The following is a 14,209-nucleotide window of genomic DNA, read 5'->3' as shown; positions in this document are numbered from 1 at the left end:
ACATGCTGTGTGATGACACTCAGGATAAACTGCTTCATTACCTTTTTGGGTACTGAGGTCAGGCTGACTGGCCTGTAATTACCAGGATCCTCCTTCCCACCCTTTTTGTGAATGGGTGTCACATTGGCCAGCTTCCAGTCATCTGGAACCTCACCAGTGAGCCAGGACTGTTGGTAAATGATGGAGAGTGGCTTGACAAGCTCCTCTGCCAGCTCCTTCATCACCCTGGGATGGATCCCATCTGGTCTTATAGATTTATGAATATCCAAGCATCTCAGCAGTTCTGACTGCCTCCTCCTGGACAACAGGGGGACCATTCTGCTCCCTGAGACCATCTACCAACCCAAGAGGACAGCTGTCCTGAGGACAAGCCATCTTCCCTCTAAAGACTGAGGCAGAGAAGGCATTAAGCACCTCCACCTTCTCCTCATCTGCAGTTACTGTTCCCTCCCACATCCAGTTGGTCTTACCCTTCTTTTTGCCGTTAATATATTTGCAAAAACATTTTTATTATCCTTTACAAAAGTTGATAAATTAAGTTCAAACTGAGCTTTGACCTCCCTAATTTTTTTCCTTCGTGCCCTAGCAACCCCCTTAAATACTTCCTGAGAGACCTGACCATCCTTTCAAAGATGGTAGATCCTCTTTTTATTCCTAAGTTCCTTTGAAACCTTGTTGCCCATCCAGGCTGGACATTTGCCTCGTTGACTCATCTTTTGGCACACAGGGACAATCTTCCTGTGCCCTCAAGATTTCCATTTTGAAGCACACCCACCTTTCCTGGACTCTTTTGTTAAGAGCTGCTTCCCAAGGAACTTTCTGAATAACTCTCCTAAATAGGCCAAAGTCTGCCCTCTGGAAGTCCAGTGTAAAAGTCTTATTGATGTTCCTGCTGATTTCACCAAATATTGAGAACTCTATAATTTCAAGATCAATATGTCACAAGAAGCCTCCAACAACCACATCTCCTGCCAGCCCATTTCTATTTGCAAACAACAGGTCTAACATATCCCCTCCCCTGCTGGGCTCACTCACCAGCTGTGAAAAAAAGTTGTCCTCCACAGACTCTAAGAACTTCCTGGACTGCCTCTTTTCTCTGCCCTGAAGTCCCTTTTAATTGCCCTGATGCTCCTCTTTTCAGTCTTATCACTGCCAGCCTGGAGTATCAGCAATGGGTAATAATCAGAGGGCTGAATCAGCCCAGAAAGTCTCTCAGTGATATTCTGTACCCAGGTTCCAGGGAGGCAGCTGACTTCACTGTGGGATGGGTCTGGTTGACATATGGGGTCTCTGTTCCCTTCAGAAGGGAGGCACGTACTACAATCACCCTTCTTTTCTTTTTGAGGTCAGAGGTGGTGATCTGTCCTACAGATGAAGCGTAACTGGGAGGCTCACTGGGCAGATTATTTTCTTATACATCTTCTGTCTGGCTCTTTAGATTCAGGGCTTCATACCTATTCTGAAGTGGCACCTGTGTGGGGGTGGGGGTCAGGAGGAATTTTTATTACCTCCCCAAGTAGGAATCCATTTCCACTCCACTTCATCCACAAGAATTGGCCAAGTATCCTATTGCTGACAGTGGGAGGCATGGGGGTCCTCTGACTCCTGGTGGGTCTCCCTCAAAGATGGAAGGGCAGAACTCCACCAATCTGTTTAACTTTCCCTAATACTCCTTAGTCTTTCAGCTTCCTCCCTAAGCTTGGCCACCAGCGAAAGGAGATCACTCACCTGTTCACACCGTGGTCAGGCTTCTTCTGCAACACTCCCTGGTAGCTCTGATAAGCTCAAATACTCTGTGCAGGAAGGGTCTGGACAGACACATCCTTTTGGGAGGGTTCTACTTGGCTACCTATACTTTTACTAACTACAGTTTTTGATCATGTAAAAACCATTACTAACAAAAAAACCCAAAACCAACCAACCAACAAAAACACAGCAAACAACAAAGTAAAAACCTCATTAGCAGGAGGAAACCTGCAACCCTGCCTGCTTGACCTGCCTGTGCGAACTGCCATGCAAACTTCTGTGCCAGGCTCCTGTTCACCGTGCTCCCCAGAGCCCTCTTTTAATCACCCTGTCACTCGCCAGAGGAAAGCCCCACCCTGTGCCTGCTTGGCTAACAAGAACTTGCTACATTATCTAAACCTGTTTGCAACAGACATCTCATTTTTCATCTGTGTGATGGGTTATCTGCCAGCATAGGCTATTGTTGTGTGTAATGGTCTTGTTCTTGAATCATCCTTCTTCTCTTGGCTGTGACTGACAGAGCCACAGCCCCAACTGTTCCTGTAATATGGAAAAAAGCAAATGTGTTCTCAAGAGACTCCTGAGAGTTAACCCTCACCTTATCCCTCAGGGGCTGTTATACCAAACCCTGACCTCACTGGAGTTGTTTTTATTTGTTCAGTGATGCTGCCAAGAGACGAGGGCAGTGCCACACAGTGCAGGATGCTGGAACAGGAAGGGGAAGTGCATGGTCTAGAACTGTGCACCAAAGTCTCAGGAGAATTAGTTTCAATTCTTCATTTCAAAGACATCCTGTTTAGGCTACAGATAGCTCACTTCTGGTTTTCAGGACCACATTTCATTCCTGATCTGTGAAAGAACAGTGCTGGCATGCCCTGACTTGCAGAGGTATAGAGAGGGTGAATTCTGAAAGGTTATGAGGTGTTTTGGGGCTATCCAAACAGTGTGGTTTGTTGTGAGTAAGCATTGGTTTAGTTGCCCTTGGGAGGTGGTGCTGGACGTGTTACCCTGTTGTTTCCTTTACTCTCACAGAGGAACTTCCCTGGTCTGCCAGTCCTTTTCCAGCTGCTGGCAGCACAACACCATTGCTCACAGGAGGGATGCTGCCATGGTGCCGTTGTGTGCTGCTGGTTGATGTTATGAAAGATTCTGAGGTGTCCTTAAGCCCTACAGTCAAATGGACAACATGGCAAAGGGTAGCAGTCTCCTTCCTGCTCTCTGCTTATCACTTCTTCCTGGAAGGGGCTGGTAACCAGGACCCCTCACAAGGACCCTTTCTAGAAGTTGATATGAGCATCAAACTTCCCTCCATGTACAGTCCTCTGGCACTATCATACCAGCTTTTGCTCTTTCAAACACCCCCACGTGACTTTGTTCTGTGCCCAAAGCACGTCATTAGCACCAGTTCAGGCTATGACTTTGCAGAACTCTAGCACAACCCTCATGTCATTTCAAGCACTTTGAACTTAAAAACAGATGCAGAATAAACATAAATTCCAGAATGCCACAGAGAGCAAGGAAAGACCAAGTGTTTTAAAGTATGGATACAGTCCTGCACCAGCCCTCTTGTTCAGCAGGGTAGGTGTGTGTGCTGCCTCCTGTGCTCATGGCACCTCTGCTGTGGAATTCAGAGTCAAAATCCTTCCAAAGTGTCTTTGTTTGAAAAGACAGGTGCCTGCTAAGGAAGGCAGAAACCTCCCTTGAAATTAAAAAATATAAACCATTCCCCCCCACCTCCAAATTTTTATAATCTTGAAATCAAGGGGCTCACTGGCAAAGATATGGGAGTAGGAATAATAGTTCTTTACTACAAAAATTAAAATAAAAATGCAGTAGTACAAAAAAACCCCAAACCCACTGACAGAGTCTGAGTACAACCTGACACCCTGTTGGTCAGGGTTTGGGATCCTGTAGGAGGGTGTAGTTTTCCTCTGAAGGCCCAGTGGTAGTGTTGATGGGTTCTGTTTTCCTCTGGGAATCCAGTACAGAAAGGCTGTCTGTGGTGTTCCAATTCTCAGGTTATATCCAGGTAGGAATGCTTGGCTCCTCCCCCTGGGTGGAGCATCTCACAATGGGATGATGTAGTTTTATCAGTCATGCAGTGAGACTCAATGGCTCATTAACAGAAGATCCCCCTCGAGTTCTGAGGGATGGGCCATGGAAGAGCTAAAGAACACTGCTCCACCTGGTTTTAACAGATGGCAATAAAATACATACTTTTGGTTACATCTTGCACTGCACCCCAAGACAAAAAGCCGCTCTGTCACTGCCCTCCTCAGCTGTGCATGGGAGAGAAATTGCAATGACAGATTCGTGGGTTGAGGTAAGGACAGGGGGAGATCATTCACCAGTGACTGTCACAGGCAAAACAGGCTCCACTTGGGGAAATGAACTGAATTTATTACCAGTAAAATCAGAGCAGGATAATGAGAAATAAAATTGAATTATAAAATACCTTCCCCCTATGCCTTCCTTCTTCCTGGACTTAACTTCACTCCTGATTTTCTCTACTTCCCCACCAGCAGTGCAGGGGTATGGGGAATGGGGGCTGAGGTCACTTCATCACCAGTTGTCTCTGCTGTTCCTTCTCAGGGGGAGGACTCCTCACATCCTTCTCCCTTGGGGTCACAAGTCCTGCCAGCAAACCTGCTCCAGCATGGTCTGCTGTGTCAGTGGGCCACAGGAGCCTGCTCCAGTGTGGGGTCTCCACAGGGTCACAGCCTCCTTCAGGCATCCCCCGATCTGGGTTGGGATCCTCCACAGGCTGCAGGAGGATCTCTGCTCCCCCACAGACCTCCATGGGCCGCAGGGGCACAGCTGCCTCAGCAGGGGAATTTCTGCTCTGGGGCCTGGAACATCTCTGGAACATTAACTGCCCTGGGTATCTGCAGGACTGTTTCTCTCACATTCTCATTCTCTCCTGGCTGCAGTTGCAGAATAGTTTTTCCCCCTTACCTATCCTCTCACAGAGGCACTACCACCATGGCTGGTGGTTCAGCCTTGGCCACTGAGGAGTCCCTGGCTGGCACTGGCTCTGTTGGACAAGGGGAAGCTTCCAGCAATTTCTCACAGAAGCAACCCCTGTAGCTCCGGCCCGCTACCAAAACCTTGCCATGCAAACCCAGTATAGCAGGTACTAGTGTCCCTTCAAAGAGCAAAGGAAAATGAAGAGACAGGAGTAAGACCTGGAGCTGGGTGGGCAGCATGAAGGAACTTGGCTACAAGAAGATTTCAGCCCTGTGAATCAACATTTTGACCATATCTGATGTACTGTACGTTTACAAGCACGCTGACCCTGTGCTGTTTGTTCTCTGTCCTGGCTGCGTGACATGTGAAAGGTCTGCTATAGCATTTCTGCTTATGGATCCAACTCCTGAAGTGCCCTGGGTCTGTGTTTTCTGTCTGTAATGATCATTTTTCTTCCAGCACTGCTATAGGCACTGTAACATGAGGGAGTGAAAGCTCAAAATATTGTGCAATTATTTGTAATTGCTACTCCCCTGCTTTCATCAGCATCATTTCAACACTTTTCCAGTTGTCCCTCTTACTGACACAGATCAGTGATACAATTTGTGTTCCTTCTCCATATTCAACCAAAGATCTTCCTTTACCAAACCTCAGGTATTTTCTCACATCTTCAACTTACTAGATGGTGCAAGATTCTTCACAGCATAGAACTTTAATGTTCTTTGAATGCATTTAGGGTTTGTGAGTCATCAAACTCACCCAGAGGATCAAGTTAGCTCACAGGTGAGGGACCAGTAGCTAAACCTGGCTCACACTGTGAGTGATCAGTAGCTGGAAAGAGCTCTCCTTGACTGTTGGAGCTCTATGTTTGTTGCTTTTTGTCCTCACACAAGCCTGAGATCTCACGTCATCCGGGGTATGAGAGCCTGAGATGTTTACCAGCATTTCTACCCACAGTCTGTGTTCCCTGATCCATTTTCCCTGCTGCACCCCTTGCAGCACAGGGATCTTCAGTGTTTAATGCAGCCATCTCAAGGGGCTGGTGGGCAGGAGCAGAGCAAAGAGTGGCATCTGCAGGGAGTCAGTTGTGTGGATCTGCAGGCTCATGTTGTTTGTGTCAAGTCATAATCCTCTGGGGATGTGAAATGCTAGCTGGAGGCCTGAGATCATCTATCTGAAGAGTTCTGTGGGAATAGCAAGTGTCCTCTGGCTGGGCTGAGCTCAGAGATTTTTTGCCAGTAGGAGGGGAGTGAATTTTTTTAAGATTTTGGAATATTGTCATGGCTGCCAAATAACACCAGCAACTGAGTTGGATTGTGTGCATAAACCAGAGCACTTGTGAAGACTACTCTTTTCTCCTTCTACTCATTTCTCTTTCTACTCATTTCTCCTTCTTTCAGTCACGTTTTGTGGCTTGCTGGCCCTTGGCAGGTTCTAGTGATTCAGTGCCCAGCCCTGTTGTGCTCTCCAAGGGATTTGTGGTGCTGGACCCCCCTCCAGCCTGGCAGCCAGCTGCTGGCACACTGATCTCAGTGCCCAGCCCCTGGAATTACTGATCTTGCAAAAGCTTCTCTGCTGAGAAACCAAGCTAGTTAGCAATAAGATCATAATAGGAATCCAATATAAAAAATGCAGAATTTTGTCAGCCGTTTTTCTGTTTTCAGCAGAAAGCAGCCCCTAGGCAGCCGCCACTGCAGAGCCTCAGATTGTTGCTTAGGAAGGAGAGATTGTGTCTGGCGTGCTCCCTGGTGTGACTGTTCCTACAGTCTGACCTCCAGGAGTGTCTGCAACATGGCAAGTGGAATTGCTTCATGCAATAGGTATATCCATGGCCTAGGGAATATTTCACCCAGAGCAATTTTATCTTACCTCCATTAAAAAAAAAAAATCACAAGAAACCTGTAGGCAGGAAAGCAGTGTTCCCTTTTTATGGAAGATGCTTTGATGTCATGAGCAGCAGGAGGGGCAGCAGCCGGAGCACAGCACCGTGTCTGCAACAGCAGTGTCATTTAGCTCTGACAATTTCTCACTGTGTCCTTCTCTCTTGTAGCTCCTGTGGAGCCGTCTCTGAGTTGTGGTGAGACGTTTGTTTTACCCATGGCACAGCCAAGAGGAAAAAGTGACCTCTGTGAACAGCAAGATGTGGGGGAGGGAAGGCAGTGGGGAACCTGGCTCATCCCCATCATCCCTCCTCGAGTTGATGCAAATCCTGCTTGGCTGTTGCTGGAATCTGCTCACTGCTGTGGTAACTGGCTTGGTAAACTCAGGCTTTTCATAAGCTCTTTAGATGTGGTGTGACAGGTATGTCAGAAAAAATTTTAGACTGGAAGATCATGTGCAGGTTGCTAGAGGTTTTCTGTAGGCTGGGGGTTGGTCCGTGCAGGTACCAGGCAAAGAAAAGGAGAGCTACCCTTCAGACTGAGTTTTAAATGGAGCGTCAGGGATTAGAGAGGCCAGACGTTTTTTAAGCAAACATCCTCTATCCTGTTTGAAGCTTTTCTGTTCACAGACAGAAAAATTAGAGTTGTGGCTGCAGTCTGGGCTCTTGTATCCCTTCTACTTTAGGATGTGATGGGGAGGGAATTCAGGTGAGGCAGCAGCAAAGTGGACATTATCTCCTCCTGAGGAGCACAGTGTGAGTCCAGGGAACTGGATGGCATTCTGTTGTGAGGAGGTAGAGATTTAATAACCCAAAATTAAAACTTTAGTAAGTAGAGGTAGCAGTTACAAACAGGCTGCCTGTTGTTGTAAAGAGGCACCAAAGAGTTGCCAAGGCCTGCAGTGAGACAACACTTTAAAATTTGCAGTGTTAAGCTGAAAAGGGGTAGGTTTAGATGAGGTACAAGTGTGGTAAAGGTGGTGAGACACTGGCCTGGAGAAGCTGTGGACGCCCCACCCCTGTGGAAGTGAGCAAGGCCAGGTTGGATGGGGGGTTGGAATAGGTGATGTTAATGTCCACTCCAACCCAAACCATTTTGTGACTCTACTGTTCCATGAGGTGTGAGTGCTCAACACATCTGAGAATGAGGTATCAACTATTCACATGTTCGCTGGTTTTTCAGAAAATAGATCTAAACAAGAAGCTACAGAAGTATGTTCATGTCAGGAGGGGAGCAGGTTTCACCATTTCAGGGTTGAAGAAACCAATCACTTCTCCAAAATGGTTGCTTTTTGCATTTGTCACTTTTAGTTGCTACTTGTAAGAATTCTCAGCATGACATTGCATACTTTTGGTACCTTTAAAAGGCCATGGAATGGGGCAGAAATTGTAAAGGCTGGGCATAAGGAAAATAAAAGGTTCACCAGAAGAGGGAAGCAGAGCAAAAATCAATGTTTCTCACCTTTTATCAATTTGAAATCAAGTCCTGCCAGACATGCAAATAGAGAAAGAGAATTAATGGCATGATATAAGCTGGTATGCATCAGGCCCTGATGCTGCCATCATAATGATTGCCTTGTAGCTCTTCTACTAATTCATACACAGACATAATATTCTTGTCTCCTTGTCCTACCAAAAGAGTGTTGCGGTTTTATCCCCGATAGCTTGAGGCATTTGAGTGTCCAAGTTAAGGCAGAGATGACTCAGGATCTCTACAGAGATGCAGGTTCCTGCAATGGTGCAGTGAGATCACTGTAGGACCTGGAGGAGAGAAACTTCCATTGTCCTGTTCCTGCTTTAGGAGAAAATGGTAGGAATTTTCAGGATGGTTGTGTCACACTTTGGGTAAGATACCATTACTTATCAAGGCTGTAGATTCATGAAAAGAAAATAGCATGATTCTGGGCAGATTTTAGTAATAAATGCTCTTTTAATTACTAACTGATTATATCTGATAATTTGCCTTCTGTAATGTTACTGAGCATCAAAGCAATGCTCAATGGCCCATGCTTGTGTTCTGCTTTTTTAACTTTTCTGATTTCTAAAATACCTTTATTGTTAGCCCCTGTAACCTCCCTGGAGTTCTAAAATGTATTGAGTAGTTACATCCAGGGTGCAGAAAATGCCTGGCTGTTTTTTTCCAAAACACCTTAGTATGTGTTATCTGGTATTGCATATCTGAAAATGTTCATTATTAACATGAATATTAGGATAAGAAAAATTTCACTGTTGTCAGAAACCCTGAAAGTAACCATTTTGCTGCTTTGCAGATGAAACCCAAAATACTAGTGAGTATTTTTGGGTTTTTCACATCATTATTGACAGCTTTATTATGCTTCTTTCTTTCTGGACCACTGTGGTTTAATTTAGTTATGATTATGTCTTGAAACTTGTTTTTTGTTGTCTGTAACTTGTTTCAGCAAGTCTTACACTCTGGTTTAGTCTAAAAAATCAGAGGAAAATTATAAAGAAATTTCCTTTATGTTAATTTTCCTTCTTTGCAATCTCCTCTGTAAACCTACTTCTCTTGCCAGGCTTATGAGTGCTTCAGTGATTTATTAGTTATTTAGTTGAAAACATTTTAGGAAATGTTTCTGTATTATGATTATTGCTAATGAGCTGTGTACTAATCCATCTGTGGTCTTCTTATCTGCTTTCAAATTACGTTGGAAAATTATATCATCAGAAAACTTGAGGACAGATTATAAACACAGCTTGCTTTTGTTTAGGAAGAACAGGTACTCTTGCTTCTGAACCCTTCAGAAAAATCTCATCACAAAAGCAGGTCCCTGGATGGCAGCTGAACTCTTGAAAATCTGTTCCTTCAGGCTTTCTTTCCATCTGTTGCTCTACTGGAACAATAATCCAAGGCTGACCTAATCTCAGAGCTGCAGTAGACAAATTTTGCAACTGAATACTCTTGTTCCAAATGATTTCCAATTGGAGATTTATGCCATCAATTACACATTATCTTACTTTGGGACATGCCAAAGCCATTTCAAATACTGTAAATAAGCGTGATGTCCACAAGAAAAAGATTGCTGTGTGAGGTAATGTATCCCTGCAGCCAGCACTTGTCCTGGTGGCTTAATGCTTAGGAGTGAGGCTGTGTGAGCTGATGGGCTTCAAATTTCTATTGGGCATCCCTTGGCCAGAGCGATTGAGAATGACCCCTTTTGTCCTGTCTGTTATTATCAGGCAGCTCTGGAAAATGGGCACTGTTGAGTGAAAAGAAAGCAGCAGATGACATTTTGTTTTCTGCATAAACTAGTGTATGGGATCTTTGTTTTTCAGATGTGGTTTTCAAGAAGATGTGCTAATATTGCTGCTATTCTAGCTGTAGCTCTTTTGTTCAAGCCTGAACATAGATTTGTGGGAATTGGGATGTCCATTTATATTAGTGAGCTCTTCCTTTGTAAAATTCCATGGATACCTAATATATGAGTACATATATTCTGAATAAGGCTTTTTTTTTAATATTACTGTAACACCCCTTTTCTGAAGCATAATCTTATTTCTATAAAAAAGAGATGGCCATATTTTCAGAATAATAACATCTGAAAACTTTTGCTTGTGAGCTGAGTTTACATGTGCTCTGGAAAAGAACACTCACTGAACCCAGCAGTGATCATGGGGCAGGAACTTCTCTCTGTAGAGAGCACAGTTGATAAACTGTGATTTAAACCAGCATCACGCAGCATTGGATCTGTTTCCAGTGCTATCACACACAGGTCTGGAAATCTTCGACTTTGGACTGTGTTAGTCATCCTCGTGGCTGTTTTCCACAGCTGACCTGAAAGCTCTTGTGCATTGCTCCTGTGCCAGTGAGACCTGGAGGTTGCCAGATGAGTGACCCTACATTGTGTCAGTAAACAGTAACAGAACTGTGCCCACAGAGTGAGGTTTCAAAGTGTCTGCATACAGGGTTTTGTTGACATTTTCATGGGTGATTTGAGGATCATGTGGGATCAAAGAGTCTCAGCTGGACTTTTGAGTGTTCCAGCAGCCTGACTAGGTGGATTTGTGTACTCTAATTTTTGATCATCCAGTTTTGATCCTTGTCAGTTAGGAGGCCAGTCTTTATGTACAGTCACTTAGGAGGCTTCTTTTTAGTCAGAGCAGGAGACAGGAGTGTTATTTGAGTTATTCTCACAGTGCATCCTGTGTAGGCATCAGTAACCTCAACTGGGTAAATAGTTCTTGCTGAATAAAGGATACATCATCTTTAGGGCTGGTTTGTTTTTTGTTAAGGTTTTAAAAGCCACTAGAGTGATGTTCCAAAAGCTCACTTGTTTCATAAATGAAGAAATAGCAATAATACAGGTCATCTTCTGCCAGCTGGATGCTGGTAGTTTCAAAATGTCAGATGCCAAGGTTGTGAACATGATGTATGAAGAAGGTGCTAATGAAGTGCAGGGAGCACTTAATGTTCCTATATTTCTGTCTTCCCCAAAGAGTCTACATTCCTGCACAAGTTTACTGCACCCTGGTACATCATGATCATTGAACTAGCTGTCCTTGCAGCTTCTTCTCTGCATGCCTGCCAGCTTGGGGCTTCACAATCAGCTCAGCTCCAGCAGAGTCCCTGGGCCCTGCTTGTGGGGAGGTAGCACCAATGTACAGAGAGGGGATGGGTGGGCAGGCAGATGTACACTCAGGCCAGCTGCAGACCTGTCTCTGAAATGTCTCACACACCCCTTCTCATCCATTAACCTCTTCTCAGCAGTGCAGTCTGGACTGGCACAGCTAAATACAGAACTGTGGGAATCCTGTTTCCCACACAGGGACTGACCTCAGCAGTGTCCCTATATGGATATACTGGAATTACTTGGCAGTCCAGCAGTGGCTTCCTTAGAAGGGTAGTGAGGGGAAACAACTTGAAGGCAGAAAAACAACTTCCCCCTGTTCCTACCAGTACCAGTCAAGCCCAGTGGGTCTGGCCCCATGCCCTGTAGCTGCCAGTGGAGTCCCCAGGCCAACAGAGTGTGTCAGTGGGCTGGTTTGGTGGCCAGGCTACATAGAAGGTTGTTACCAGGACTTTTCAGTTCTATTATTTCTGTTTTGCATGCTGTTCTTTATGACACTGTTTGTGATTCTCTTCCCTTTCTTTGGTGTTTCCCACCATACTGTTTACTGCAAATACTTGAGCTAACTAACAGTAAATTCTTTGCTAATTTCTCTGGGGTGGAGATCTGTTGCTTGACAATATACTGGCTCATGTATAAAATTACCTGTGCCATGATGTGCTCTTATGCATCAAGAGAACTCTTGTAACTCTGTAAATGGACAGGGGATCTTGACAAAGACTTTTTGCAGTCTGTAGGTTGCCAAATCCTCATGTATATTGCCATTCACCTCTCAAAGAATACTTCGTGAGGCGTGAATTATACAAATAAAGATTGCTTCTTCCCTAGTAGATCATATTTATTTGTCTTTACTAATTTTTTTAATCAGTTTGTCAGCACTGAAAGACTCAGTCCTACTGTTCCTCTGGTTTTATTGTTGTTTGTTTTACCTTTTCCTTTAATACTTAGACTCATTTGAGTGATAGATCCCTTAATACAGTTAATAAAGCAATGCATTTGAGTTTATGTAGGTCTCCTGGGTGAAAGCTGCCTGTATGTATTATAACCTCAGATTTTGACAGGTTTTGGAAGAAGGGTCTTCTACAGATGTTTCAGTTTGAAGCAGTTCCTTGGAGTTGCGCTTTCAAAAGTAGCTCAAATTCAGAAGTTACTCAAGGCATATCCCTAATGAATATGAATGCAAAAAAAGAAGTTCATTAAAGTTTCTTCTGCTTTAAAATGAAGGATTTTATCATAAATAATACTTGCTGACACCTGCAGATACCTTTAGAGTATCAAATAGGGTATATTTCCAAATAAAGTAATGTTTAAGCTCTGAATGGGGCTTGCTTTTAGGCTGCATTTGCCACAAGTGGTGGTATCAAGGTAATACCATCGGTGATTTGCAGTTTGTTGATAATAAACTTGTGAAAATAACTGGAAGTAACTGAACTCCTCTTTTGTGTGCAGCTGTAATTGGAAGAGGGTTTTACAAGACTCTTTAATGTAGTTGGAATGTGTGTGTAATCTTTTGACCTTGTTCTTAGTTTTTGATGACTATGGCATGTTAAGTGCTGATAATTGGGTTTGCTCTAGGCTGAAACCTGACCTGCTCTCTGCAGAGGAGAAGATCAGATCTTCTATTGGAAGAGGCACTCAAAGGGGCTACCTTGGAAGTTGCTGGGCCAGGGCTGCTGAGAGTAAAGATCTCTAAAATACGGCAATTACTTTGGAAGGACTTGCTCTCCTAGGGACTGCTTTTCTTTCAGCCTAGTTTGAATTAGACTTTTCACCCAAAGGTTTTTGTCCTCCAGACTTCCTTTTCTGTACCATCTGGTTTGCCTCATAACTCAAGGTTATGTGACCAAGCCTTACTGTGACAGCTGCCTTGTTGCTTCACCTGGTGGAATGTGAGTCTGGGTATGACTGCAGGAGGCAGGTGGTTCTCACTCTGCCCTTGGAAGGGGAGTCAACTCTCTTTGTTTAAGCCATGTGCAAATGAAGGGATTGTCTAATGCCTCTATGGAAGGAGTATGAAGCAGCCATAAACAGCAGCAGGAAATGGAGCCAAAGGGATCAGTGCAGTAGATCAACTTGCGCTCTGTATTTCAAGCCATCCTTTTCTGTCTATCTCAAACAGTGTTGCTGCAACTGATCTTATTTTAAGCTTTTTGTGTGGGAGGAGTAAAACTGCTTAAGTGTTTCTGAGTAGTTGCACAGTACAGTATTGTTAGTGCTACATTTCCCATTCCCATTGTGGTCCTTGACAGATATTAAGAATACAAAACATGGGTCCAGCTAGGAAATGCCAGACCAACAGTCCCTCCAGCTCAGTATCCTATTCCTGCTAGCAATTAACAGATGCCTGTGTATCTTTGTCTAAACCTTTCCTAGCCTCCCACCATCTATTTTCAGCTTATGAGACTTTCTAGCCATAAATCTTGCTTGTTAAATGAAGAGTTGCAGCTAACTTTATTTTCTCTTACCTTTTAGAACTAAGAAAGCAAAGAAGGTACCTGCTTCTCCAGCCAAGGAAGAGAAGCCCAAATTAACCATTTTTGAAGAGGATGTGGATCCAAATGAAGGACTCTTTGGCCCAGAAAAAGATTTCTCAGCAATTGGTCTCAGAAGAAAGATGAAAGAGAGTAAATCTGTTCTATTTTTGTATATACACAGATTGTTTTATCTAAAACAATAATATATAACCATAACATAACATAACGCCTTTAAATTACAGTGATGCATAGTATACAGGCTGAATAATGACCTGGAAATGTTAAGGCAAATTTTCAGCTTAGCAGAAACATCTAGAATCATTCAGAAAGAACAAATGAAACCTGTAGCCCCCATAGCTGTTCTCTGTAAACATTTTGAACTGGGATATTAAGTTCTGTGGGAGCTGGCTGTCCCACAGTCACTCAGGCCACACTAACAAGAGTAATGTGACCTACTTTTGAGTGCTAGGAAAAAGCAGATTTACCAAGTCCTTAGAGTGCAGAGTATGTGCACTTTGTGGACTGGAGGTCTTTGGGAAAAATAATTGTCTACATGA

General features: G+C 44.0%; 1 protein-coding gene across 1 annotated transcript in view; it reads left to right on the top strand.

The window, feature by feature from the left end:
• Nucleotides 1-14,209, top strand: part of HS1BP3 (HCLS1 binding protein 3) — a 54,929-nt gene that overhangs the window by 29,620 nt on the left and 11,100 nt on the right. The window contains exon 5 of the mRNA XM_015623013.3: nucleotides 13,651-13,802. Within this exon, the coding sequence (XP_015478499.1) occupies nucleotides 13,651-13,802 (152 nt within the window). The remainder of the gene's footprint in view (nucleotides 1-13,650; nucleotides 13,803-14,209) is intronic.

The sequence above is a fragment of the Parus major genome, chromosome 3 (genome assembly GCF_001522545.3).
Source record: "Parus major isolate Abel chromosome 3, Parus_major1.1, whole genome shotgun sequence".
Taxonomy (NCBI): domain Eukaryota; kingdom Metazoa; phylum Chordata; class Aves; order Passeriformes; family Paridae; genus Parus; species Parus major.
The sequence above is the reverse complement of the archived record's forward strand: the minus strand, read 5'-3'. Positions and strand labels throughout refer to the sequence as shown.